The sequence below is a fragment of the Phoca vitulina genome, unplaced genomic scaffold (genome assembly GCF_004348235.1).
Source record: "Phoca vitulina isolate PV1807 unplaced genomic scaffold, GSC_HSeal_1.0 scaffold70, whole genome shotgun sequence".
Lineage (NCBI taxonomy): Eukaryota > Metazoa > Chordata > Mammalia > Carnivora > Phocidae > Phoca > Phoca vitulina.
Genome location: NW_022589773.1, coordinates 1,617,449 through 1,643,674, shown reverse-complemented (window position 1 = coordinate 1,643,674; position 26,226 = coordinate 1,617,449). Strand labels below are relative to the sequence as shown.

General features: G+C 35.5%; 1 protein-coding gene across 7 annotated transcripts in view; it reads left to right on the top strand.

The window, feature by feature from the left end:
- GKAP1 (G kinase anchoring protein 1) overlaps window positions 1-26,226 on the top strand; it is a 99,843-nt gene that overhangs the window by 45,997 nt on the left and 27,620 nt on the right. For 5 of the 7 annotated variants that reach the window (XM_032392870.1, XM_032392868.1, XM_032392867.1 and 2 more), the window contains 3 exons: window positions 10,633-10,782; window positions 20,764-20,865; window positions 24,448-24,511. In XM_032392870.1, the coding sequence (XP_032248761.1) occupies window positions 10,633-10,782; window positions 20,764-20,865; window positions 24,448-24,511 (316 nt within the window). The remainder of the gene's footprint in view (window positions 1-10,632; window positions 10,783-20,763; window positions 20,866-24,447; window positions 24,512-26,226) is intronic. The other 2 variants (XM_032392873.1, XM_032392874.1) reach the window with 1 other exon arrangement.

Here is a 26,226-nt window from a genome sequence, read left to right as displayed (position 1 = left end):
TGTCTCTGACTGACTACTCTAAGTACCTCATAAAGTAGAATCATATACAGTATTTGTCTTTTTGTGACTGCCTTATTTCACTTAGCATAACGTCTTCCAGTTTCACCCATGTTATGCATTATTGCAGAATTTCCTTTTTAGGGCTGAATAATATTCCACTGTATACTTTTGCTTATCCATTCATCTGTTAGTGGTCACGTGGGTTGCTTCCATGTTTTAGCTCATGTGATTGATGCTCCTGTGAACATGGCTGTACAAATATCTGACACCCTGCCTCTAATTCTTTTGGGAATACACTCAGAAGTGGAATTGTGGATCATGGGTAATTCTACTTTTAATTTTTTGAGGAACAGTCATACTGTTTTACACAGTGGTGTACCATTTTACATTCCTGCTAACAGCGTGCAAAGGTTCTGATTTCTCCACATCCTTGCCAGCACTTGTTTTCTGGACAGCACCATTCTAATGGATATGAGGTGGTAACTCATTGTAGTGGGTTTTTTTGTTGTTATTTTTTGTTTGTTATTGAGAGAGAGAGAGCATGCACAGGCAGGCCAGGGGTAGGGCAGAGGGAGGGAGAGAGAGAATCTTAAGTGGGCTCTGCATACTTTAAAGAAGAGCTAGTATCAATGCTTCTCAAACTCTTCCCAAAAAATGAAGAGGAGAAAACATTTCCTAACTCCTTTTTTAAGGCAGCATAACTCTGCTACCCAAGCTAGACAATGACACTACATGAAAACTATAGACCAATGGCACTTATGAATATCAATGCAAAAATCCTCAACAAAATACTAGCAAACACAATTCAACAGCTAATTAAAAAAATTACACACCATGACCAAATCAACCTACAGAAAGAAAAAAAATATTTGCAAATCATACATCTGATAAGGGATTAATATTCAGAATATATAGAGAACACCTAAAACTCAATAACAGTAACAACAAAGGGGCACCTGGGTGGCTCAGTCAGTTAAGTGTCTACATTGATACTAGCTCTTCTTTAAATGTTTCATAGAATTCACCAGTGAAACCATCAGGTCCAGGGCTTTTCTTCATTGGGAGAGTTTTGATTACTGATTAAATCTCTTTAGTAGTTATAGGTCTATTCAGATTTTCTATTTTCATGATTTAGTCTTGGAAGGTTTTTGTTTCTAGGTATTTGTCCGTTTCATCTAGGTTAACCAATTTATTTGGCATGCAGTTGTTCATATATAATCCTATTTCTGTAGAACCAGTAGTAATGTCCCCATTTTCATTCATGATTTTAGTAATTTGAGTGTTTTCTTCATCCATCTAGCTAAAGATTTGTCAATTTTGTTGATCTTTTTGAAGAACCAACTTTTGGTTTCATTGATTTTCTCTATTATTTTTCTGTTCTCTGTTTTGTGTACCTGTTCTAATCTTTATCATTTCCTTCTGCTACCTTTGGGTTTAGTTTTTTGTTCTTTTTCTAGTTCCTTAAGTTGTAGAGTTGAGTTGTTGATTTGAGATCTTACTTGTTTTTTAAGGTAAGCCTTTATAGCTATTAATTTCTCCTTAGCACTGCTTTTGCTGCATTCTGTAAGTTTTGGTATGGTGTGTTTTGGTTTTCATTTATCCCTAAGTATTTTTCTAATTTCCCTTGTGATTTCTTTCTTGATCCATTCGTTGTTTAAAACTGTGTTGTTCAATTTCTGCAATTTTATAAATTTTCCACTTTATGTTATTGATTTCTAACTCTATCCCTGTGGTCAGAGAAGATACTTTATATAATATCTTTTAAAATCTATTGAAACTTCATTTGTGGCCCTGTATGTGGGCTGTCCTGGAAAATATCCCATGTGCCCTTGAAAAGAATGTGTATATTGTTTTTGAGAAGAGTGTTCTGTATATATTTGATAGATCTAGTTGGTTTTTTGTATTAAGTTGTTTATTTCCTTATCTTCTGTCTGGTTATTCTAATCATTATTGTGAGTGGGGTACTGAAGTCTCAATTACTACTATAGAACTGCCTATTTCTCCAATTCTGTCAGTTTTTCTTAATATATCTTTATGGCCTGTCATTACATATGTAAATGTTTATAATTGTTATATTTTCTTGCTGTATTAAACCCTTTATAATATATAATGTCTGCCTTTGTCTCTGGTAACCTTTTTTTATTTTAAAGTCTGTTCTGTCTAATAGTATAGTCACTCCTGCTCTCTTTTGGTTAATATTTGCACAGAATATCTTTTTCCATCTCCTCACTTTCAACGTATTTGTGTCTTTGGATCCCAAGAGAGTCTTTTGTAGAAACCATATAGTTGGATGTGTGTTTTTATTCAATCTGACAATATCTGTCTTTTGATTAGGGAGTTTAATCACATTTACATTTAAAGTAATTATGGATAATGAGGGACTTCTATCAGTGTGCCATTTGTTTTTTAAATGCCCTATAGCTTTGTTATCCCTCATTTCCTGCATTACTGTCTTCTTTTGTGTATAGTTGATTTTTTGTAGTGAAATGTTTAAATCCCTTTCTTGTTTCCTTTTTTGTGTATATTCTTTGGCTATTTTCGTTGTGATTACCATGGGGATTACATTTAATATCCTGAAGTTATAACACTCTAATTTGAATTTATAGGAGCATAACTTTGTTAACATATAAAAACTCTGCTCCTTTACACTGCCATCCCTAGCCCTTTCACTTGTGGATGTTACAAAATTACATCTTTATACATTGTGTGCCCCAAAACATAAACTAATGATTATTTTCAGTGCATTAGTCTCCTAAATTATGTAGAAAACAAGATTTGGAGTTACAAGCCAAAAGTTACAGTAATGCTACCTTTTAACACTAATTTTTTTTTCTTTAAATGTATTAATCTTTTAAATCATGTCGAAAACAAAAAATATGATTAAATATCATTGTTACAGTAATACCAGCTTTTATAATTGCCCGTATATTTACCTTTATGTAGATGTATATTTCTCTATATGGCTTTGAGTTTCTGTCTAATGTCCTTCTTTTTCACCTTGCCAGGACTCCCTTGGGCATTTCCTGCAGAGCAGGTCTAGTGTTTGCAAACAACCTCAGTTTTTGTTTATCTGGGAATGTCTCAATTTCTCCTTCATTTTTTCTAAAGATTATATTTATTTGAGAAAGAGAGTGCACAAACAGGGGGAGGGGCAGAGGGAGAGGAGAGAATCTCAAGCAGACTCCCCGCTGAGTGTAGAGCCTGATGCGGGGCTCGATCCCAGGGCCCCGAGATCATGACCTGAGCTGAAGTCAGACACTTAACTGACCAAGCCACCAAGGTGCCCCTCCTTCATTTTTGAAGGACAGTTTTGCCACATATAAGATAATTGGTTGAAAATTTTTTTTCTTTTAGCATTTGAATATATTGGCCCATGTCTTCTGGGCTCCAAAGTTTCTGAAGAGAAATATGCTAATGGTCTTAGTAAATATCCCTTATATGTGGTAATTCACTTCTTCTCACTGCTTTTAGGATTTTCTTTGTCTTTGTCTTTTGAAAGTGTTTTTTTTTTTTTTTTTAAGAGTTACTTATTTATTAGAGAGAGAGCTGGGAAGGGGCAGAGGGAGAGAATCTCAAACAGATTCCCTGCTGAGTACAGAGCCCAATGCCAGGCTAAATCCCACAGCCCATGAGATCATGACCTGAGCCGAAACCAAAAGTCTGACACCCAACTGACTGAGCCACCCAGGCGCCCCTTGAAGTTTTGTTTATAATGGGTCTTGGTATGGTTTTCTTGGAGTTCATCTTTAAAGATTTTTTTTTTTTTAATTTGACAGAGAGAGAGAGACAGCGAGAGAGGGAACACAAGCAGGGGGAGTGGGGAGAGGGAGAAGCAGGCTTCCCGCTGAGCAGGGTGCCCCATGTGGGTCCTGGGATCATGACCTGAGCCAAAGGCAGACACTTAATGACTGAGCCACCCAGGCGCCCCTCTCTGAGTTCATCTTAACTTGGAAGCTTCTTTGCGCTTCTTAGATGTTTATACTCGTGTTTCATCAAATTTGGGAAGTTTTCAGCTACTATTTTTTAATCTTTTTTTCTATTTCATTATTTTTATTTATATTCAAGTTAGTTAACATATAGTGTAGTATTGGCTTCAGGAGCAAAATTTTGTTATTCATCACTTACATATAACACCCGGTGCTCATCACAAGTGCCCTCCTTAATGCCCATTGCCCATTTAGCCCATCCCTCCACCCACCTCACCTCCAGCAACCCTCAGTTTGTTCTCTATAGTTAAGAGTCTTCTTTTTCCTAAGATTTTATTTATTTCTTTGAGAGAGAGAACATGAGCAGGGGGAGGGGCAGAAGAAGAAGCAGGCTCCCCACTGAGCAGGGAGCCTGATGTGGGTCTCAATCCCTGGACCCCGAGATCATGACTTAAGCCAAAAGCAGACACTTAACCCAACTGAGCCACCCAGGCACCCCAGTTAAGAGTCTTTTATGGTTTGCCTCCCTCTCTGTTTTTATCTTTTTTTTTAAAGACTTTATTTATTTATTGACTGTGAGCAGGGGGAGGGGCAAGGGAGAGGGAGAGAGAAAATCTCAAGCAGACTCCACACTGCATGTAGAGCTTGATGTGGGGCTCAATCCCATGATCCTGAGATTATGACCTGAGCCAAAACCAAAAGTTGGATGCTTACCCACCTGAGCCACCCAGGTGCCACTCTGTTTTTATCTTATTTTATTTTTCCTTCCCTTCTGTGTTCATCTGTTTTGTTTCTTAAATTCCATATATGAGTGAAATCATATGGTACTTGTCTTTCTCTGACTTATTTTGCTTAGCATAATATACTCTGGTTCTATCCATGTTTTTGCAAATGGCAAGATTTCATTCTTTTTGATGGCTGAGTAATATCCCATTATATATATACCACATCTTCTGTATTGATTTATCAGTTGATGGACAATTGGGGTCTTTCCATAATTTGGCTATTGTTTATAGTGCTGCTATAAATATTGGGGTGCATGTGCCCCTTCGAATCAGCATTTTTGTATTCTTTAGATAAATACCTTGTAGTGCAATTGCTGGGTTGCAGGGTAGTTCTATTTTTAACTTTTTGAGGAACCTTCATACTGTTTTCCACAGTGGCTGTACCAGTTTGCATTCCCACCAATAGTCTAAGACTGTTCCTCTTTCTCCACATCCTCGTCAACATCTGTTGTTTCCTGAGTTGTTAATTTTAGCTGTTCTGACAGGTGTGAGGTGGTATCTCACCATGGTTTTGATTTGTATTTCCCTGATGATGAGTGATACTGAGCATTTTTGCATGTGTCTGTTAGCCATTTGTATGTCTTCTTTGGCAAAATGTCTGTTCATGCTTTCTGCCCATTTTTTTAACTGGATTATTTATTTTTTGAGTGTTGAGTTTGATGAGTTCTTTATAGATTCTGGGTACCAGCCCTTCATATGATATGTCATTTGCAAATATCTTCTCCCATTCTTTCAGTTGCCTTTTAGTTTTGTTGATTGTTTCCTTCATTGTGTGGAAGCTTTCTATCTTAATGAAGTCCCAATATTTCATTTTTGCTTTTGTTTCCCTTGCCTCTGAATATGTGTCTAATAAGAAATTGCTGTGGCCGAGGTCAAAGAGGTTGCTGCCTGTGTTCTCCTCTAGGATTGTCTCCTGTATGTTTAGATCTTTCATCCATTTTGAATTTATTTTTGTGTATGGTGTAAGAAAGTTCAGCCACTATTTCTTAAAATATTCTCTATGTTCTTTTCTCTTGTCTCCTTCTGAGATCCGCACACTATGCATATTGGTCTGCTTGATGGTATCCTATAGGTCCCTTAGGCTCTGTTTGCTTTTCTTCATTTATTTTTCTATTTTTTATCTACATAATTTCCATTGTCCTGTCTCTAAATTCTCTGATTCTTTCTCCTGCTTGCTCAACTCTGCCTTTAATTTGTCATTTTAGCTGTACTTTTCAGCTCCAGGATTTTTTGTTGTTGTTGTTATCTTTTTAGGTTTTCTGTCTCTTGATATTTCCATTTTGTTCACACATTGTTTTCCTGATTTTCTCCACAACTTCCTTTAGTTCTTTGAGCATCTTTATGACAGTTGTTTTAAAGTCTTTGTCTCACATAACTGCTATAAGTCTTTTCAGGGACAGTTTATATTGATATATTTTTTGCCTCTCAATGTTCCATACTTCCTGTTTCTTTGAATACATTGTGATTTTTTGTCAAATGCTAGATATTTGAATCTAATAATGTGGTAACTCTGGGGATCAAAGTCTCCTCCTTCCTTGGGGAGTGGTATCTTTTATTATTTTTGTTTTTTTTATTGTTGTAGGCTGTCTCTGTTCCAAGTATGAACATGAGGTGTAAACTTAATTTCTTAGGTCTTTTCTGAGCCTTTTTCCTTGGGCATGCACAGTCACTGTCTAATTTTCCCCTTATAGGCATTTATTTTTGAATGTCCAGTTTTTAATGTCTGGCTCCCAAAAGTGAAAAAGTAAAAAATGAAGGGAGGAAAAAAGGGCACTAGCCCTTTAAATCCAGTGGAAGTCACTTCAGCTGGAGGGAGAGGGGCTTACAACAATTTGAGGAGGTACAACTACAATGGTTGCCTGCCTCTTTGTCTCTTTGGCTGCACTTCTGTGACCAGAGCGCAATCAGTTACCAGAGCAGATGCCCATTATTTGGAGGACAGGGTCCTTTTTGCCCACCCTAATTCCCATAAACTGTGCAAGCTGCTCCACAAACATTCACATAGCTGCCTGCCTCGTGGCTGAGGTTGGGGGATGAGTAGCTGCTACTGTGCTAAAAGCTAAAATTAACCGAAATGAACCTCAGTTTACCATCCACATCTTGCCCTGGAAGTTGCAAGCCTTTAACAGAGTCCAGAGTTCTAAAACAGTTACATCAGATAGATTCTGCCAGTACAGTTGTTGTCTAGAGGAGGAGACAGATTCCTGGTGCCTCTTTCTTTTCTCAGGATCCTCTCTTTGATTCATTTTTGAGTTAATTTTTGTGTATGGTGTGAAAAAAGGGGCCAAATTCACTTTTTGGAATGTGTGTATCCGGTTGTCCCAGCACCACTTGTTGAAAACACTCTTGTTTCCTTAATGAAGTACCTTATTCCTTTGTAAAAAGTAAACTGACCAGGGGCGCCTGGGTGGCTTAGTCGGTTAAGCGTCTGCCTTTGGCTCAGGTCATGGTCCCAGGGTCCTGGGATTGAGCCCCATGTTGGGCTCCCCACTCAGTGGGGAGCCTGCTTCTCCCTCTCCCTCTGCCCCTCCTCCCTGCCCATGCTCTCTCTTTCTCAAATAAATAAATACAGTCTTTGAAAAAAAAAAAAAAACTGACCATAAATGTGAAGGCTTATGTCTAAACTCTCAATTATGTTCCAGTGATCTATAAGGCTGTACTTATACAAACACCCATACTGTCTCTCTCATTATATGCTTGGCACATAATAGGTGTTCAGTATTTGAGTTGTATCGAAATTGAATTGGCTCAACTTATTAAAGAATATGTGTTCTTACATTTGCCCCTTTTTTGTCTTTTTGGGGGGTTTGGAGTTGTGGGTGATTTATTTTTGCTTCTTTTCTTCCTAGTTTCTTATCAAACTGTCTTTTGAAAAATTCTGTTCTTACTCTATAAAGAAATTTTCTGCCTCACTGAAAAATACTCAAGGGCAGAGTACTTTTGGGATAGGCATGCTGGTAATGGTAGTAGCCATAGAGAAACAGAGGACACTGGCTGGAACTGCACTCTTTAGAGAAGTGAAATCCAGAGGCCAGTTAGTTGCCATCATGTTATTCCTTCCATAGAATCTTAGCACTGTTTTAAGCATTGTTGTATTTATTATTTAAAGTGAAATCTTACCAGAATATATTGGACATATTTAATGAAGCAGTAGACTTAGAGTTATATGTGTAGCACTTAGCAATAGAATAACTCATGGGCAAGTTACTTAACTTTAGTGAGGCCTTGATTACTTTGTGGCAAAATAATTCTTGCTCTGTCAGCCTCTTATGATGTTAATGAGAGTCAAAGTGATGCTTTATGTGAGGGCTTTTCAATACACAATGTGCTGCACAAATATTTTTAGTGTCGTTTGTTTATTAAGCAGTGATACACATTTTTGTTTCTTTCAAACACTTTCTAAGATAATATATAGGGAAAGGAACTTGAACTTTTGGGTCATTTGCTTACAAATATAATTAAAATGGGTAAAGTTTGAGCGTTATAGCTCAAGAATGTTGGACATATATGAAACTAATGAGAGTGAGAGGAATATTTTCTTCAGTCTCTCTCTTTTTTTTTTAAAGATTTATTTGAGAGAGAGAATGGGAGGAGCGGGAGAGGGAGAGAGAATCTCAAGCAGACTCTGTACTGAGCACGGAGCCCGACACAGGGTTCAGTCTCACAAACCTGAGATCATGACCTGAGCTGAAACCAAGACTCAGACACTTAACTGACTGCACCACCCAGGCGCCCCTTCAGTCTCTGTCTTTATTACAAGAAGTTGGAGAAGAAATGCTGCTTTAATTGGAGAACATGTAAAATTTCTAATTTAATGTAATTGAGTAGATTGTGATAAAATCTTGTCTCTTTATCATGGATGTGTAGAATTTATGTAAAAAATATGTTTTCAGGGGCACCTGGGTGGCTCAGTCGTTAAGCGTCTGCCTTCGTCTCAGGTCATGATCCCAGGGTCCTGGGATCGAGCCCTGCATCGGGCTCCCTGCTCAGCGGGAAGCCTGCTTCTCCCTCCCCGACTCCCCCTGCTTGTGTTCCTGCTGTCGCTATCTCTCTCTCTGTCAAATAAATAAATAAAATCTTTAGAAAATATATATGTGTTTTTTTTCAATGTAATGTACAAGATGGAGTAATACAGAGCTACAGTAATCAAGGCAGTGTGGTATGGCATAAGGGTAGACATACAGGTTGACAGAACAGAATCGAATCCAGAAAGAAACTCTTAAATTTATGGTCAATTGATTTTGTACAACAATGCCAAGACAATTTGGTGGGGAAGGAATAATCTTCTCAACAAATAATGCTGGATATCCACATGCAGAAGAATGAGTTTGGACCCCTGCTTCACCCCATACACAAAAAAATTACTCAAAATGGATTATAGACCTAAATGTAAGAGCTAAAATGGTAAAGCTCTTAGAAGCAATTATAGGAGTAAATTTTCACAACTTTGAGTTAGGTAGTGGTTTCTTGCATAAATTGAACATTGTCAAAATTAAGAAATTTTGTAATACAAAGAACACTATCAACAATGTGAAAGGACAGAGCACCTGGGTGACTCAGTTGGTTAAGCGTCTGCCTTTGGCTCAGGTTGTGATCCCAGAGTCCTGGGGTCAAGCCCCACATCAGGCTTCCTGCTCAACAGGGAGTCTGTTTGTCCCTTCCCCCGCCCCTCCCCCACTCATGCTCACACGTGCTTTCTCTCTCAAATAAATAGAATAAATCTTAAAAAAAAAACAAAGGACAACCCGCAGAATGGAAGAAAATGTTTCTAAATCATATATTTGATAAGAGACTTATATCTAGAATATATAAAGAATTCTTACAACTCAGAAGTAAAAAACAATCCAGTTAAAAAGTGGGCCAAAGATCTCAGTAGACATTTTCCCAAAAAGATAAAAAAATATCCAATAAGCACATGAAAAGATGCTTAGCACCATTAACCATCAGGGAAATGCAGCTGAAAGCCATAGTGAGATACCACTTCACACTCACTTAGGTGGCTATGATGAATAATGACAGATAATGGCAAGTGTTGGTGAGAATGTGAAGAAATTAGAACCCTCATATGCTACTGATGGGATTGTAAAATGGTGCAGCCACTTTGGAAAACTATCTGGCAGTTCCTCAAAAAATTAAACATAGAGTTATCATATGTTCCAGCAGTTCTACTTATATACCCAAGAGAATTGAAAACATAGCCACACAAAAACTTGTTCTTGAATGTTTATAGTAGCATTATTCATAATAGCCCCAAAGTAGAAACCACCCAAATGTCCATCAACCAATGAACGGAGAAATAAAATATCATGTATCCATCAGTGAGATACTATTTGGTAATCAGAAATGAAGTACTGATATATGCTATAATATAGGTGAACTTTGAAAGCATTGTGCTAAGTGAAAGAAGCCAATCACAAAAGACCACATATTATATGACTTCATTTATATCAGATATCCAGAAAAGGCAGATCTATACAGACAGAATGTAGATTAGTGTTGTGCAGTGTTGTGTTGAGAGGGGAGGTGTTAGGAAGAAATGGAGAATGACTGCTAAAAGTGCAGGGTTTGTTTTGGGGGTGATGAAACTTATTAAATTGATTGTAGTATGGTTGCACAACTCTGTATATATTAAAAACCATGGAAATGTGCATATTAAATGGGTGACTTATATGGTATATGGATAAATTTTTTTTTTTAAATCAAGCAGTACCCAACTCAAAAAAAAAAAAAAAATCAAGAAAAGGACTTCTAAGAATGTGTCTCTACTGTTTATCTTCTGGAGATACAGAAGAATCACATGGTTCATTGTCTCTTAGTTACCATTTTTCTTTCATTCTCCAGCCTTCTGGTGGCTGACTAGGTTTATTAAATGCATACACTTTTGTGTTGAATGATAGTAAATCGTAATTCATTTTTGACAGGAATTGAGTTCTCAGACTTTATCACATGATGGAGGATTCTTCAATAGACTGGAAGATGATGTTCATAAAATTCTTATTAGAGAAAAAAGAAGAGAACAGCTTACAGAATATAATGGAACAGATAATTGCGCAGCTCATGAACACAACCAGGCATGTAAAATAGAAAATTCTCTTAAAATCACAGTGAAATTAAAATGCAATTTTCCTTTTTTAAAAAAACTTAAACAGTGGAATCTAATTATGATGATATGACACTACAGTTTTAGGATATCTTAGTCATTATCACGCATAGATACTTATATTAGCAAGTATGAGGTACTCCATTCATTGAATATTTATTGATTGTGTGCTGTGTGCTAGGTACTGTTAGTCACCAGTATAGGGGAGTGGGAATACTGAGATGGGTGAGACTGTCCTTCACTTTGGTACTCAGAGCAGTGGGGATAAGAGGAGGCAGACCTATAGAATATCATTCAGCATGACAAAGGCTTGAGAGAGATGAATACAAATGAGGTTTTGAATAGAGAAGGTGCTAGCTCCCTCCTTGGGTGAATTGTGAAAGGTGTCTGAGGAATTGACATTTGGGATGGATGTTGAATGATGAATAAACCGTAAGCAGAGAAATGGAGGGGCCCTATGGGAAGTGTAAGAGCAGAGGCCCAGAGCTGCATAAGCCTTAGACTGAATATTCAGGAAATAGAAGGTTTTGCACTGAGATGCACAGAGTGTGTGAGGCTGGGGTAACAGGGCCAGGGAAATAGCTTGGGTTTAGATTTTGAAGGTCTTTTTAAGAGGAACCAAGAAGTTGGAATTTTAACCTGTAGACCAGGGGTTGCAAACTATTGCCCACAAGCTAAGAATGGTATTCACATTTTAAAGATATTACTCAAAAAATAAAAAAGAAAGAAAAGATCTCATCATATAGAGACCTGTAAGTCTGCATTTATTTTTCTCACCACAACTGCTAGTCTTCTGTTTTATTTACTCCTTTCTTTCTTTTTTTTTTTTTGGTCTAACTTATTCTTAAACTTTCACCCGGTCTTTACCTTATATTGACCTCTAACCCATCAGTAATTGTTCTCCGCCTGAAACTTGTAGTAAGTAATTTCAGTAGTGTTCCCACAAATGCTTTCCCTTTACCTCCTTGATTTTCTCTTCTTCCCTTGTAGGTGCACAGCACTGGCTTTCACAGTATTGCCTACTTTCTCTATTCTGATTTAATTCCTGGGCTGCCAGGTGTTGCTGGAAAATATATACATATTTTAAGACAATGCTAATGTTCTGTTCTGAAAATCAGTGCAATGTAACTTTTGCCAGATCTTCATTTCTACATAACAGTCCTTTGGTTCATCTCTCTCTCTCCTTTTTTTTTTAAATTAAACTATAATAAACATACAGTGTTACATTAGTTTCAGGTGTACAATGTAACGATTCAACAATTCAGTACAATTTGACTTTGACAGATTCCTACAGTGGCTGTTCCAAAATCTAAAAGCCCGTTTCCCATCCTTTTATTCTTCTGTGGATATTACCTCTTTGTTTCATTAAGATTGGTAAATTCAGTCACTCAACAAATTAAACACCTACTATGTTGTGTTATATAGGACACAAAAGAAGTCAGACCATTTTTATTCTAATGCAGCAGTATGATGGGTTTATAAATAACACTAACATAATTCCACATGGAAATCTATTTTCAACTTAGTGGCAGGAAATCCTTGCCTGTACAAGAAGTACTTGTGAGCTTCTTCCTTTCTAACATTGAATTAAATTTAATGTTTTCAAGTCTTGCCTTAACTTTTTGTATAGCCCGTGCGACCATGTTAACATTTATGGTTAACATATGCGCTTCCTCTTTTTTCGTTGACTATGATTCTCCCCTTTGTGGTCCATATCTTTTTTTTTTTTTTTTAAGCCATCTCAGATCATTTTTGGATAGAAAGAATTATATTCGTGTATTTCAGTAAATAGGTGTCTCAAACCCTTCGTAGAACAAATTTTGGCATATAAAAGTTCAGTTAAATGGTTAAGTAATGTTAATGATCTAGTAAGACCAAAGCAACAGTGCAGTATAGAACAAGTGTCTTTGAAATCAACCAAACCTAATAACACAAAATACAGCTTATGTAAGCTGATAAGCTACATTGGGATGAAATTACCTGCCTCTCATGTACTGTTATTAGGAGTTGCAATTAATTAGCAGTTAAGATTTAAAATTTTTATCAGAGTATGTTGTGCAAGGTACTCAATATATAATTATTTTTGTACAAGGTAGAAAATGGTGTGTCCCAAAAAGGATATATTGGTAAAGTGCCATGGTAATTCACAGGAATGGAGATCAGAGATGGCTTTCTAAGGAGAAAATGGCTTTTGAATTGGAATATAAAGAACAGTAGAATTTGAATATGCAGAGGTGAGGGAGGAGAAACTAGAATGCCATAAGTATGGAGGCAGTGAAGTATAAACAAGCCTAATTAAAACAGAAGGACCTTTGAGGAGTATAGTATAAGTTTGGTAAGTTAGGTTGGAAAAGATTGTGGAGGATTTAAAGGCCTGGTTTATGGTTTAGTCAGTAGACAGTAAAGAATTTTTGAAGGTTTTTGAGCAGAGGACCAAGTTTTATGTGATGATAATTTCACTGCAGTGCCTATGAATGAAGTTGAAGACTAGTGTTAGGAATTAGACAGTTCTCAGTATTATTAAGGGTATAGAACAACAGTAGCATACTGCTAGTGGTATAGTGTAAATCGATATAACCATTTTGGAAAACTGTTTGGTATTAACTTTTTATTTATTTTTGTGGTAAAGATGCAACAGTTTTTTTTTCAGCTTTAAAATGCACATCATAAAAAATAAAATGCATGTCATGATGATTTGATATACATAAACATTGTGAAATGTTTCCTCCCATCTAGTTAATTAACACATTTACCATCTCACATATTTATCTTTTTTTTTTTTAGAACATTTAAGTTCTAGTCTCTTAAAACACCAGTTATGCAATGCAGTATTATCAACTATAGTCACCATGGTATACATTAGATTCTCCGACCTTATTCATCTTATAGCTGAAAGTTAGGACCATTTTACCAGCCTCTCCCTTGTTCCCCTTTCCCCCAGACCCTAGCAACCAGTATTAACTTTTCAAGTTGAAGATAATAAGCAGACCATATGTTCTAGAATTCTACCCTAGATTAAACCCTGGACACATGTTCAAGAAGAATGTTCAAAACTCAGTTGTTCATAATAACAAAATCTACAGGAGAAACAAATGAGCTACAGTATACATAACAACATGAATGGATGTCAAAAACATAATGTTGATGAAAAAAGCAAGTCACCAAATAATAGTTTGATGCCATTTATATATATTTCAAAAAAAATAAATTTAATGTATTATTTAGTGATACATGTATATGCAGTAAAAGACTAACAAAGGAAGAGAATGACAATACAAAATTTGTAAAACGGGATATCCTCAGGTGGGAAGGGAAAGAGATATGATTGGGAAGGGGCACATGGGGGAATGCCAAAATTTTGGTAATGTTCAAATTCTTAATCTACCTATTGGGTTATTTTTACCTTATGTGTGTCATTATATATTTCTATTGCATATGCAAAATTTTTCATAATTAAAAAATTAGGATTTTCTCATAGTGTAGAGTGTAATGGGGAAAAGAAAAAGATTGAGACCATTTAGAAAAATACTTCTCTCTGTCTTTATCTCCTTCCTCTCTCCATTGTACTCCTTTCTCAAAGAAAGAAAGCTCTTCTTTTTGCCATGGTTAAATCCTCTTTTACTGTACATTAATATACTCAGGAATTTTTAAAGGTGAAAAATAAATCAACCCTAATTCACCCATTCTTTACATGTGGTTTCATTTTTGAATACCACTTTTCTAGGAAAATGCCACATGCATAAGTATTTTAAAAATAATTGTAACAAGGGGCGCCTGGGTGGCTCAGTTGGTTAAGCGACTGCCTTCGGCTCGGGTCATGATCCCGGAGTCCCGGGATCGAGTCCCACATCGGGCTCCCTGCTCAGCAGGGAGCCTGCTTCTCCCTCTGACCCTCTCCCCTCTCATGCTGTTTCTCTCTCGCTCGCTCTCTAATAAATAAATTTAAAAAAAAAAAAACTTTAAAAAAAAAAAAATAATAATTGTAACAATAAGTTATATAGTTTTGTAGCCCCTTTTGTAAACCATGCATTATATTGTCAAATCAGTACAGTGTAATTCACTTGGTCATTCATTGCCCTATTGTTGAATATTTAGGTTGTTTGGAATTGGTCACTTGATATTCATTGAACATCTTCCTATGTTTAATTTTTTATGAAATATTCTCTTGAAACAAATTCTTTTTTTTTTTTAAGATTTTATTTTTTTAAGTGATCTCTACCCAACATAGGGCTTGAACCCATAACCCTGAGATCAGGAGTTACATGCTCCACCGACTGAGCCAGTCAGGCGCCCCTTCTTGAAATAAAATATTTTTAAAGATTTGTTTATTTATTTGAGGAGGGGGAGAGAGAGAGAGTACACACAAGTGGGGGGGAGGGGCAGAGGAAGAGGGGAGAGAGAATGTCAAGCAAACTCCTCGCTGAGTGCAGAGCCTGACATGGGGCTCAATCCCACGACCCAGGATCATGATCTGAGCCAAAATCAAGTGTCGGACACTTAACTGACTCAGCCACCCAGGTGCTCCTTGAAAAAATTCTTAAAAGATAGTAATTGAATCAAAGGATGTAAACATCTTAGTATCAACATTGTCTTCTAGAAGCAGGGTATGAGCTTACTATATTGTCCACAACTTCACCAGCATTGGGTAGATCATCCACTGCTGATCTTATGGACTTCACAGCTCTGTTTTATTAATTGCCTCTGTATATCTTGCTCTTTTGCTCTGTTGATACCTATTCTCACTATGCCCAAACTCATGCCCATCATTTACTCCAAACCAAGCATGTTGCTTGACTTCCATGATTTCTGTTTTTGGTTCTGTCATTTTATCCAGATATCCAGACTCCAAACTTCCTTTTTCACTTTTCTGTTTTTCAAGGTCTGGGAGTTTTTATTGAAATATTTTTCAAATCTCTCTTCTCTTCCATTTTCACGAGCACTTTTCTAATTTAGGTCCTCATTATCTCTTACTGGTATTATTTCAGTAATTTTTAACAACTCTTTTTGCCTCCTGCCTTCTAATGCTAGGAGTAATTTCCCTTATACACTGCTATCAAATGACTTTTAAAAAAGCATGACTTCCATCATGCCACACCAAGTCCTTAAACCTCAATGTCCATTGAATCAAGTACAATATCCTTGACCTGATAGGTAAGGTCCTCAGGCTCTGCTTTTCAAACTGAGAGTTCTACCTCATTTAACCAGTCCAGAAATCAATTTAGTAGGTTTATAGATAGGTAGTAGAAAAATACAATAGATAATAGAAAAAAAAGAAAAGAAAAATGTCGAGTATATGACATCTATCTATTCATATTTTATAAAATTTGTTTCTGTGTGTATATGTACACATACACAGAATACACACATAAGTACATATACATACACTGACATGTGTGTATTCTGGGTCATGATCTAAAACATTCCTTAATGTGGATCACTGTCAAATAAGTATAAAAGCATTGTTCTGTTGTGTAGTTTCAACCTAATTAACTTTAGCCATATTCTTTCCCAGATTTTCTCCTGGCTAGAGTAAAGCACACCTATCACAGAATGCTCGATCTCCCCCATCTTTGCTCAAGGTTCATGTCACTTGTCATCTTCTCCCTGAAGCTTTCTCTCACTGCCCCAGCCCAAACACCAAACACAGAAGATCTGGATGTGATCTTTCCTTCTTTTTTTAACCCCACAGCATTTTGTTTTTCTCATGGCACATTTCATGCACGTTTTTATTATCATTCTTAACAGATTACAAATCCTTTGTGGTCATGGACTTTATCTTGTACATCCTTGTATCCTCATTTTAGTATATAATATTTTCTACTTAGAAGATATTTTTTCAATTTATTAATTGAAATATAGGGCTTTATAAAAATGAATGCACATTAGAACTATGGTTTTCTGTTTTTAAAAAGTGATCTTTGTTGTCTTTTTTTAAAGATTTATTTATTTTAGAGAGAGAGAGTATGTGAGTGGTGGGGAGGGAAAGAAGGAGAGGGAAAGAGAAAATCTCCAGCAGACTCCCCACTGCCCGCAGAGCCTGTCCCGGGGCTCGATCCCAGGACCCTGAGATCATGACCTGAGCCGAAACCCAAAGTCAGATGCTTAACCAACTGAGCCACCCAGGCGCCCCTTTTTAGTCATCTTTTTTTTTTTTTTAAAGATTTTATTTATTTGTCAAAGAGAGCACAAGTAGGGGGGAGTGGCAGGCACAGGGAGAAGCAGGCTCCCCGCTGAGCAGGGAGCCCAATGTGGGACTTGATCCCAGGACCCTGGGATCGTGACCTGAACTGAAGGCAGACACTTAACCGACTGAGTCACCCAGGCATCCCAAAAAGTCATCTTTGTTAAAGAAATTTGAAAACTACTGATAAGTGGAGAAATGATAATGGCAAAAATTAATATTTGAGGGCTTTACTATATATTTGCCAGATACTATATTAAGTACTTAAAATGGTTATTTCATTTAATTTGCACAGTTAACTATGAAGTTGGTAGATATTATCCCCAGTTTGTAGATGTAGTGGGAAAAAATGACCTTAATTTTATTCACCTGGAGAAAACTATTGATAGTTTGTTTTGGTTCTACTTTTCTTTGGATATGTATTTTTTTCCCCCTCTTATAATGTAGAAACTGTTAAATGGACCACTTTTTAGTTAAAGATGTGAGCATTTTGGGTTATTAAGTAATAATTCTTATACATTAAATAATTGAGTTTTTTAATAACTAAATTGCTTTCAGTTACCCCACACTGAGAAAAAAATATTTTAAATGTACCAGTTTGATATAACATTTCTTTGTTTAATACTGAGATTGTATACTTTCTCATGTTTATTGGTTATATGCCTGTCATATGGTTATGACTATTTTTTCCAGTTTAAATAAAATAAGATAAAAACAGAGAGGGAGGAAAACCATAAGGGTCTCATTATCTTTTGATTTTGTTTTAGTATTTTTGGAGATTTTTTCATCAAGTTAAATGTAATCAGTCTTTTCCTTTTAGTTTGGTATTATGTTCAGAGGGCTTTCCTACTCAAAGATGATAGATATTCTTATTCATCTAGATTTTATTTTAATGCTTAAGTGTTTCCATTTTTTCAAAATTAGAATAGTATTTTATATTATTCAATGATTCTATACTCAGTATAAAATAATTTTTATAAAAGGAAATTTTTAAACAATAAGGTGAAATTTCCATAATCTCACAAAAATAAATCTCCTAAGAGTTAGTAAATTTTTAGTGTATGTCCTTCCAGAATTTTTTCTTTGCATATAGTGAGATTGAGACCATGTGAATATATTTTATGGTTCTGTATCATTTTTAGTGATTTCAGAGTTTTCAGTTTTATAAATTTGCCATATATTTAGCCTATATCCTATTGTTGGGCATTTAAATTGATATCTAGTTTTTTGTAATAGATCTGCAGTGGAGATATCCCCCCACCTCACTTCTCTATTTAAGGTAAATTCCTAGAAGTGAAATTCTTGGGCCTAATATTATATATGTTTCTAATCTGGATCCACCCCCCTTATTCCTTAAACTAGAATCTTGAAGTGCTCATCATCCTCACCTGCCACATTCAACTGCTAATAAAATACTGTAGATTCTGCTCCCAAATAATTTCTCATATGGTACACTTCTCTCCATCTAAACTGCTTCTAATCTCAGGCATGATCTTCACTGACGTGGGCTTGCAGTAGCAATTAAAGGGTTTTTCCACCTCTTTTATCAAGTCTAATGCATTTTCCACAGCAGCCAAAGTGATCCCTTAAAAACATAAATGTAACATGAGTAGAAAGCTGATAGTCCTGCTCAAATTCCTTCACGGCTTCACAAGGCCCTCCAAGATCATGCCTCTTGTCTTATACTATCTACCCCCTCACTAAACTCCAACCATACTGGCCTCTTTTTCCTTCACATTCTCTAGGCTCGCTCCTTCCTGCCTTGGGGCCTTTAAACATACTGTTCTTTTTACTTGGAAATCTCTTATCTCCACTTTTTGCTTAGCCAGTTCCTTCCCATCGCTCAAAGTTCATCTTAAGTGTCACTACCTCAGAGAGAGCTTCCTGAATCCACAAGGGAATATTCCACATTATTCCCTTCATAGCATTATGCTTCTTTTCTTCATAGCTTAAACCTCGCTTTCTAATTGCAGCATTTATGTTGGTATCTGCCTCCTCTCCCAGACAAGTCCCATGAGAGCGAGAGTCGTTTCAGCTCTCTTCACCATAGTCCATGCAGCACCTAGTAGTTAGGTGATCAGAGAGAATCTTTAGAGTTAGTTCATGTTGCCACATCACTCATTAGATAAATAGAACCAATTTATACTCTTACTTGACTTTGGGATGATTTTTTTACATTTAAATTTGTCCGGGTATGTGGTGCAAGATGGCAGGGATTTATTTAACTTGATTTTTTTCCCCAGTTAGCCACTTATCCTGTAACCTACATTTATTCTGTAATTCAGCCTTTTCTCACTTCTTAAAAATACTTTTTAAAAATATATTACTATAAATTCTTATATCTTAAATATCTTTCTGGGGGCGCCTGGGTGGCTCAGTCGTTAAGCGTCTGCCTTCGGCTCAGGTCATGATCCCGGGGTCCTGGGATCGAGTCCCGCATCAGGCTCCCTGCTCAGCGGGAAGCCTGCTTCTCCCTCTCCCACCCCCCCTGCTTGTGTTCCCTCTCTCGCTGTGTCTCTCTCTGTCAAATAAATGAATAAAATCTTTAAAAAAAATATATATCTTTCTGGACTTTCTTTTCTGGTACACTGTTCTGTCAACCCAGGTGCCCTGACCACACTATTGTTATTTTGCTGTGTGGTGTACAGTTATTTGGTAGGCAAATTCTTCTTCATTGCATTAACTTTTTGTTTCTATCCTGTGTTCTCCCAGATGAAGTTTTGACTGGAATTTCAGTTGAAATTTTATTGAATTTACAAAGTAATATTTATTTTTCCCATCTACAAACATACTTTGTTCCATGTCCTTTTCAATATTTTATAATTTTCTTTATAGATCCTAAACATTTCTGAATTTTATTTTTAGGGATTTTTTTATAGCGACTAGGGGAAATGGTTTTTCTAGTTATATTTTCTTTCTTTTTTTTTTTTTTTTAAAGATTTTATTTATTTATTTGACAGAGAGAGACACAGTGAGAGAGGGAATACAAGCAGGGGGAATGGGAAAGGGAGAAGCAGGCTTCCTGCAGAGCAGGGAGCCCGATGCGGGGCTCGATCCCAGGACTCTGGGATCATGACCTGAGCCGAAGGCAGACACTTAACGACTGAGCCACCCAGGCGCCCCCTAGTTATATTTTCTACCTGCTAATTGCTGATATAGAGAAAAGCTCTTAATTTTGGGGTTTTGTTCTTTGTTATTTATTTATTTTGTATAGTTATAAAATAATTATAAATTATAAAATAATTATAAAAATTCATTACTATTTATTATTTCTCATAAGTTTTAAATTCTTTTGGGTTTTAAAGATAGACTAATAACAACTTGTAACAGAGCACTTTTAATATGTTTATTCCAGTATAGAAATATTTCAAAGCTCTGATATTATTCTGTTATGTTTGTAGCTTGAGATTAATCATAAATATCTTATTTGCTTTCACTGTAATAATTACAATTATATATTTGAGTAGAAGTAGAAATGTAGTCAGCAGTTTAAGGTTGCTTTAGAAAATGAATTGAAATCAGGAAAATCGGGATTTTTTTTCCTGTTAAACTTTTCACAAAGGAATATTGCAAACCAGAATCGGTAAGCCTATCTTAGTTTTTTCTTTCCTTTTTCTTTTTTTTAAGATTTTATTTTTAAGTAATCTCTATACCCAAAGTGAGGCTCAATGAGCTCAAAACCCTGAGATCAAGAGTCACATGCTCTACTGACTGAGCCAGCCAGGCACCCCAGAACTATCTTAGTTCTAAAATAGTGTTTTTCTCCCACAGGAAGTAGTTCTGAAAGATGGAAGAATTGAAAGACTAAAGTTGGAACTTGAAAGGAAAGATGCTGAAATCCAGAAGCTGAAAAATGTGATCACTCAATGGGAGGTTTGTAATTATTTACTGCTAATTCTATAAAATTGCACTTTTCTGTTTTTCTTTTATGTTAATATATATAATATTTGATTAATTCAAAATAATATTTCTGCTGTTTAGGTTTTTAAACTCATTTAATGATATAAAATCTGAATGACAATAATGACAATATGATTTTTAATCATGTGAAAATACATATAACATTAAATTTGCCATTTTAACCATTTTTAAGTATATAATTTATTGGCATTAATTATCTTCACAGTGTTGTGTAGTTATCAACACTATCTATTTCCAGAACTTTTTCGTCATCCCAAATTCTGTACCCATTAAATAACTTCCCATTTCCCTTTTCTTGCAGCCCCCGTAACCTCTAATCCCAATGAATTTGCTTTATTCTAGATACTTCATATAAGTGGAATCATATCTGTCTTTGTGTGTCTAGCTTAATTCACTTAGCGTAATGTTTTCAAGTTTCATCCATGTTTTTGCATGTATCAGAATTTCATTCTTTTTATGGCTGAATAATAGTCCATTGTGTATATATATATACTACATTTTGTTTATTCTGTTTATGGACACTTGCCATTGTTTCCACCATTTCACTATTGTGAACAATGCTGCCATGAACATTAGTGTACAAGTATTTGAGTCCCTGCTTTCAGTTCTTTTGGGTATATACCTAAAAGTGGAATTGCTGGATCCTATAGTAATTCTATGTTTAACTTCTGGAGAAACTGCCAGATTGTTTTCCATAGCACCTGCACCATTTTACATTCCCATGATCAGTGTACAAAGGATCCAGTTTCTCCACATCCTCGTCAACACTTGTTATTTATACAATTTTTTTTAAGCCAAGAGCTACATGTTACTCTTTTACTTGCAAGGATTCCTTAGGCTTTTCAAAAAATCTCTTACTCATCTCAAGTGTCATTCTTTTTCGACTAATGTTTATTCACTCAACAGTTATTTATTGAGTGCCTATAATGTGCCAGGTACTTTTCTGGGCTCCACATAATGTAATAGTGAAAAAAATGATAAATCAAGTTCCAGCCCTGATGGTTTTTGTATTTTCCTTTTTCCTTTACACATGCCTTTAGGAATCATCCCAGCTAAAACCTTTTTTTGGACTGCATCCACCCATCTCCCTTAGCTTTTTCTTTGTGATTTATATTTTCCTTTTCTTTTGTTGGGCACAACAAAGATAAAGAAGTTGTGGTATGTGTGTGTGTGTGTGTGCGTGTGCGTGTGTGTGTGTGTGTGTGTGTGTGATGGAATATTATTCAGCTATAAAAAGAATGAAATCTTGCCATTTGCAACAACATGGATGGATCTAGAGAATATAATGCTAAGTGAAATAAGCCAGTTAGAGAAAGACAAACACCATATGATCTCACTCATATGTGGAATTTAAGAAACAAAACAAAAGGGGAAAAATGAGAGACAAACCAAGAAACAGATTATTATAGAGAACAAACTGATGGTCACCAGAGGGGAGGTGGGTGGAAGGATGGGGGAAATAGGTGATGGGGATTAAAGAGTACACTTATGATGAAAAAAAATAGAATTAAATAAATAAACTCAAAGCTTCATAAATTATGGGCAGAAAAAAAAGAACTGCAATTAGAACCACTGGATTGGTGCTAAGTATATATATACTTCAATTCTTACCAAAAAACTCGACCTAAATATATTTATAAGATGTATATAAAATATATATATATGTGTGTGTGTATATATACACACACACACATACATGAGGCCTGGAGTGAAGACAGTGTAGTAAAACAATGAAGAGGTATGGAGTGTGAGAGGAAGAGCACATTTTGAATAGGTTTGGGCAGAGAGGACTGTATATATTCATTACTGGTTTATTATCAGCAATTTACTGGATAGAGTGTTTAGTAAAAGCCCATTTTGTGTATGCTAAGTTTGAAATGGCTATGGATGTAGGCATAGATGTTCAGGATGCAGCTGAACTCACAATATATGTATCATTTAACTTAGTTAACTTAAGTTCTCTCTTTTTCATGAAATTAAAAATACTAATAAGGGTGCTGTATATTTCATTTATGCTCTTATAAATTGCATGGCATTAGTATGTTACACATTTTGTTTTTATAGATAAATTTCCTATTCAGGGTTGTATATACAAAACTATATATGCTATCTTTATGGGCAACAAAAAGATTTTTCATAGGTGATTTTGCTTATTTGTGATTCTTGCTTTGTAAGCTGACTTTAGACCCGAAGGCTGCTGCGAGAGGTGTCTGTACACTGATCTGTACCTTGGACAAAAGACTTGAGCTGGAGATAGAGTTTGGCAAGATATTAACATTGATTGAGGCCCTGGGAGAGAATTTCTTAGATACAGTTTCATATTCATAGTGGATATATATTCATAGTGAATATACTTGTAGCTAACTATGTATGTTTTTCCCCTTCATATTTTTATGTGTCCATCTGACTTACCTCCCTCATTCATTCCTAAGCTTCTCAAAAGTTCTGCTTCCTTTATATTTACTGTGGTGTTTACTTCTGTTCAGGGTATTGTCTGCAATATCACTGAATATCATTACTGGTTTATTATCAGCAATTTACTGGATAGAGTGTTTAGTAAAAGCCATCTCTATTTGCCTTGATTTAAAATACATTAAAAATGTTTTACTAGAAAGATTTTTGAATCAGTAACTTCTGTACTTCTGTGCCTACGTGTTAAGAGAATAAATTACAGGTTTCTTATACTGATCTGCTTTCTTTCCCTGATCTTTTGTTTTTCCACAATGTATTAAATGTATTGTTTTCTATAATGTATTAATATATTAAATATTTATAAATAATTAAGTCTGTTTAAGATATGTTAAATAAGGTATTGTAGGGAGAAAATTCCTTGGAATAAAGATGTTAATGTGGGAACATATTTCCTCTTGTTCATAAGTGTATAATTGTGTCATCTATGTATTATGAGAAGCTAAATCATTTGGAAAAAGAAATTGAAAAAGAATTGAAAGATATTCCAGTGAATTACTAATTCATATCAGCTAAAAGTTACTTTAACAACATATAGTTAATGAAATAATGAGAGATTAATAAAGCCTTAAATGAGCAGACATAGCACTGTGCTGTATAGTTCTGTAACTCCTGTGTGTGTGTACCTAGGCCCTTTCAGTAGTTAGTAGCCACATATTGGACAATGGCAGATAGAGAACACATGCAGAAAGTTCTAGTATAGAACTGGACAGTTTTGGTCTAGAGCTGTGACTCATCTTCCTTTGTTTTCATCTAATTATTTTGAATTGTATAGGGTTTTAAGGAAAAAAAGAGAAAGAACTTCAAGAAAATTTGGTATTATCCTGAATTTTCTCCAGTTTTATCTCTTCTTTATTTTCCACCACCTATAATATTAATTTCTAGTATTGTACCATGGAATTAATTTAGGAGGAGATAGTACTGAATACATTTTCCTCCATCCTACTTCTTTCAAAAGTAATTTCTGTCTTTCAGCAAGCCTAGAATTCGTAGCTCCATAAGTTCAGAGTAAATCATTAATTACACCATTTACTTTAAATTAAATCTTTTTTCTTTGACTATTAGGCAAAGTATAAAGAAGTAAAGGCAAGAAATGCACAGTTATTGAAAATGCTTCAGGAAGGTGAAAGTAAGTGATCTGTGTGTTTTTAGAATTAAAAGTAACCTTAAAAAATATTTGAAGATAATTTTTCAAGATATATGATTAACTCAATAAAATAAAAAATTTTCCCAGAGTGATTCAGATTGAATTGTTGCCGATAATTTTATTATTACAAGTTACTCTTACAGCACCTTAGTATAACACAAGTTTCCAACTATTCAGGTAAGAGAAAGCTTGAAATTTCAATTCTTATAAAGTATTGGACTACATTCAGCAGGAAACCAAGAATAGACCTTGCTTAAGATTCTCTTTTCAATTATTAGAGGAGAATGCCTATCATCATTTTAGGTTTTCCTTCTCCCCTTCCCCCCAGTCTTTTTTTTTTTTTAATTCATTTATTGATTTTAGAGCGAGAACGAGAGAGAGAAAATGTGTGTGCACACATGAGCAGGGGGAAGAGCAGAGGGAGAGGGACAAGCAGATTCCGTGCTGAGCACAGACCTAACATGGGGCTCGATCTCACAACTCTGAGATCATGACCTGAGCCAAAACCAAGAGTTGGACCCTTAACCAACTGAGCCACCCAGGCGCCCCTCCCCAACTCTTTATACTTTTGTGGCCCACTCTAAACTTTGGCAATATTTCACCAGCAGGAAGCCAAGGAAATCAATCAAAAATGATTAGAGATAATTACATTAGTAAAGTAAATGTTATATGAAGCCCCTCCACAACATCAGTAGCGTTCCTGATTATGTATACCTAGTGATATTTACCTTGAAAGTTCTATGAAAATTTTTCATTCATAACAGAAAAGGAAGTGTGTTAGTTTTTTTAATATGAAGCTCATGCAAAGGAAATTATAAATCATAAAAGTCACATAGAAAGACCTGAATAAGAGAAAATCTTCTGAATAGACAAAATTAAATTTAATAAACAGTTTTCCCTGTTAATAAGTGTCAGTGATATCCCAAATAGATCTCTTGTGTGTACTGTATAGTGTTCAAGAAATTGTGAAACTCACCTTGAATCAGAATAAACAAGATACCAAAAATTGAAGGTACTGGGAGTGGAATTGTCCAATCAAAATTGTAAACTATATTAAAAAACAGTTATCAAAACATATGAGTAAAAACCAGGAATCATGTTCAGTTGAACAGAATATATGGTGTTGAAATAGATTCAAACTTACTGTTTGATAACTTTACTATTTTTTATAATCTAACTTATACAGCTTAACTATGATGAAATAGAAGTTAAAGAATAATGGGGAAAGGCATTATTTGAAGAAGTTAAAGAATAATGGGGAAAGAATATTCTGAGATTAATTTAGATCTGTGCATGTAATAGAGTTCCATGTGGATCATGTGGATCATTTAATAGATCTGTGGATGTTAGAGTTCCATGTGGATCGTTTAATGAACAAAATTATGAAAAAAAATAATTGTTTACAAGCTATATTTCTAATTGAAGAAATTAGGGGTATCATTGGACATTGGATGCATGATTTTTAAATATGTAAAAACAGTAATATTCCTATTTAGGGAAACATTTGTGAAAAGTGAGAAAGTTAACTGATAAAAGCTTTCTCTCAAAAATACATTTAAAATGGCTACCAGTAAATAACATCAGTGTCCATACTGTATACTATAAAAAAATCCAAGTAGGGATGCCAGGCTGGCTCAGTTGGTAAAGCATGCGACTCTTGATCTCAGGGTCATGAGTTCAAGCCCCATATTGGGTGT